The following is a 3,513-nucleotide window of genomic DNA, read 5'->3' on the forward strand; positions in this document are numbered from 1 at the left end:
CACTTTCACTTTTCACTTTCAAGGAAGGTAGATGGAAAAAAGTTTGTCCTTTCTTCCTCCTTGAGAATTCCAGATCCCTCTTTCCTTGGGGACCCCTAGACTTCTTATCAACCTGCCTAGGAAATGACTCTCTCACTATTATTGTGTTACTGTCAGTTTCTCCTTTTATGTCTGTGTTTGACTTATGTATTGATGCGCTCCTATGTGGGGTGCATAGATATTTACAATTGTTATGTCTTTCTTATCTCTTGTAATCTTTATTTTAAGGTCTATTTTGTCTGATATGAGGATTGCTACTCCAGCTTTGTTAGTGTCCTTGTTTTTTACTAGTGTCCTTCCTTATCTCTTGTAATCTTTATTTTAAGGTCTAATTGTTAGTGTCCTTCCTTATCTCTTGTAATCTTTATTTTAAGGTCTATTTTGTCTGATATGAGGATTGCTACTCCAGCTTTCTTTTGCTTCCCATTTGCATGGATTACATTTTTCCATCCTCTCACTTTCAGTCTATATGTGTCTTTATGTCTGAAGTGGGTTTCTTGTAGACAGCATATATATAGGTCTTGTTTTTGTATCCATTTAGCCAGTCTGTGTCTTTTGGTTGGAGCATTTAATCCATTTACATTTTTTATTATAGTTCCTGAAACCTTAAATCCCACAACATTTATTATAAAGGTGCTGTAAAGGGAAACCCTGGTCTTCATGATGGGCTTATCGGTAGGATTTCTGGTAGCAGGCACGGGCACCAGGACCTCCAAACTTCTTGGATTCACAGCAACAGGGATCAGCTACCAGCAGGGTCCGGTCGTACTGGATGAGGATGTCTTTGATCTCCTTCTTGGAAGCCTCATCCACATATTTCTGGTAATAGGCCACCAAGGCTTTGGAGATGGACTGGCGGATGGCGTAAATCTGGGCTATGTGACCACCACCCTTCACTCGGACGCGGATGTCCACACCAGCAAATCGCTCCTTGCCCGGGAGCAGAAGAGGTTCCAGTAGCTTGTACTGCAGCGTGCGCGGTTCGATCATCTCCAGGGGTCGTCCGTTCACCTTGATGAGGCCGTTACCTCGTTTGCAGTGCGCCACGGCCTTGGCCGTCTTCTTGCGTCGGAAGACTTGCACCGACTGCAGAGGGCCCTTGGACGGCATGGCTGAAGGCGCAGAGACGAGATCCTCACCGCGCGGCGCCGCAACCGGAAAAGGCAATCCATTTACATTTAAGGTAATTATTGATATATATGTTCCTATTGCCATTTTCTTAATTGTTTGGGGTTGATTTTGTAGATCTTTTTTCTTCTCTTGTATTTATTGACTATATAAGTCCCTTTAACTTTTGTTGTAAAGCTGCTTTGGTGGTACTGAATTCTTTTAACTTTCGCTTGTCTGAAAACTTTTTATTTCTTCATCAATTTTGAATGAGATCCTTGCCAGGTGTAGTAATCTTGGTTGTAGATTTTGGCCCTTCCAGTAGTTTAAATATATCCTGCCATTACCTTCTGGGCTGCAGAGTTTCTGCTGAAAGATCAGCTGTTAAGCATATTGGGTTTCCCTTGTATGTTACTTGTTGCTTCTCCCTTGCTGCTTTTAATATTCTTTCTTTGTGTTTAGTCTTTGTTAGTTTGATTAGTATGTGTCTTGGCATGTTTCTCCTTGGGTTTATCCTGTATGGGACTCTGTGCCTCTTGGACTTGATTGACTATTTCCTTTTTCAAGTTGGGGGAATTTTCAACTATAATCTCTTCAAAAATTTTCTCATACCCTTTCTTTTTCTATTCTTCATCTGGGACCCCTATAATTCGAATGTTGGTGAATTTGATATTGTCCTAGAGGTCCCTGAGAGTATCCTCAGTTCTTTTGATTCTTTTTACTTTATTCTGCTCTTCAGAAGTTATTTCCACCATTTTATCTTCCAGCTCACTGATTCATTCTTCTGCTTCAGATATTGTGCTATTGATTCCTTCTAGAGTATTTTTAATTTCAGTAATTTGTTGTTTGTCTCTATATGTTTATTCTTTAATTCTTCTAGGTCTTTGTTAATTGATTCTTGCATTTTCTCCATTTTGTTTTCAAGGTTTTTGGTCATCTTTACTATCATTATTCTGAATTCTTTTTCAGGTAGTTTGTCTATTTCCACTTTATTTTTTTGGACTTCTGTGTTTCTAGTTTGTTCTTTCATTTGTGTAGTATTTCTCTGCCTTTTCATTATTTTTTTTTAACTTATTGTCTTTGAGGTCTCCTTTTCCCAGGCTTCAAGGTTAAATTCTTCCTTCCTTTTGGTTTCTGCCCTCCTAAGGTTGGTCCAGTGGTTTGTGTAAGTTTTATATAGGGTGAGATTTGTGCTGAGTTTTTGTTTGTTCTTCCTCTGATGGGCAAGGTTGAGTGAGGTGGTAATCCTGTCTGCTGATGACTGGGTCTGTATTTTTGTTTTGTTTGTTGTTTAGATGAGGCATCCTGCACAGAGTGCTACTGGTGGTTGGGTGATCCTGAGTCTTGTATTCTAGTGGTTTCCTTTGTCTGAGTTCTCACTATTTGACACTTTCTAGGGTTAGTTCTCTGGTAGTCTAGGGTTCTGGAGTCAGTGCTCCCACTCCAAAGGCTCAGGGCTTGATCTCTGGTCAGGAATGAAGATTCCACAAGTGTCTTGTTATGGCATTAGTGAGATTAAAACAAATATCCAATGAGAAACCAAAGATGAACCCCAGACAAATGGCAGTTACAAAATCAGGCAAATAATAATGAAAATAATAGAATATACATTTATACATATACACCTATGAGCAAAGTCAAAACAGCCCAACAAAAATAAAATACAGTAGATTGACCTGGTGAACAAAGGAAATCAAAAGTTATATTTACCAGTTAAGAACAAAACTAAAGCACAAACTTGAAAACAAAACTAAAGCAAGGTGCCAAGTGGGGAATAAAGCAATGAAAACAAAACTAACAAATATGTTGAGAGGAAAGGAAAGAAAGAATAGATACGCAAAGTTAAATAGAGGTAGATAAAGAAGATTTATATACATTAAAGATTTACTGCAAGGGGAAAAGAACGGTAGGAAAGGCACACAAAGGCATAAATGTAGAAAAAATATAATAGCCTAAAAATTAAAATTATAAAAAAGAGAAAAAAGAAAAAAAAAAAAAAAAAAGGAAAACTTCACAGAACTGCAAAAGCCCAATGTAGAGGCAGAGGTTTATAACAACAATAAAAAGTGTGACTGGGGGGGGGGGTGGAAAAAGGCTCAAAAGCTTAATTAGATTTCATAATGCCAAGAAAATCAACAACTACAATGGGGAGGGGGGGAATCCAAGAGAATCTACAGAACAAGTCAAAACATAAGAATAGTAAATGTTTGTCTCGAGTCACTGCTGTCAGAGTCCTTCCCCTCGCTGGGAGTCACAGTCCCCCTCACCTCCCTAGGATGCCCTCCCACACTGTGCTCATCTCTGGACCTGCTGTGGGGGCAGCTCAGATTCTAATCTGGTCCTACTCCTGTGTGTTCTTGCCTCCAA

At 39.2% G+C, this 3,513-nt stretch overlaps 1 protein-coding gene across 1 annotated transcript; it reads right to left on the reverse strand.

Annotated features, from left to right (window-relative positions):
- Positions 1 to 260: 260 nt before the first annotated feature.
- On the reverse strand, positions 261 to 1,217 carry LOC129641802 (40S ribosomal protein S16-like). Its single transcript, XM_055566408.1, has one exon. It carries the CDS (start codon positions 1,147 to 1,149, stop codon positions 709 to 711), a length of 441 nt encoding a protein of 146 aa, XP_055422383.1. The 5' UTR covers positions 1,150 to 1,217; the 3' UTR covers positions 261 to 708.
- Positions 1,218 to 3,513: the final 2,296 nt, after the last annotated feature.

Source organism: Bubalus kerabau, chromosome 1, assembly GCF_029407905.1.
Source record: "Bubalus kerabau isolate K-KA32 ecotype Philippines breed swamp buffalo chromosome 1, PCC_UOA_SB_1v2, whole genome shotgun sequence".
In the NCBI taxonomy this organism is placed as follows: Eukaryota; Metazoa; Chordata; class Mammalia; order Artiodactyla; family Bovidae; genus Bubalus; species Bubalus kerabau.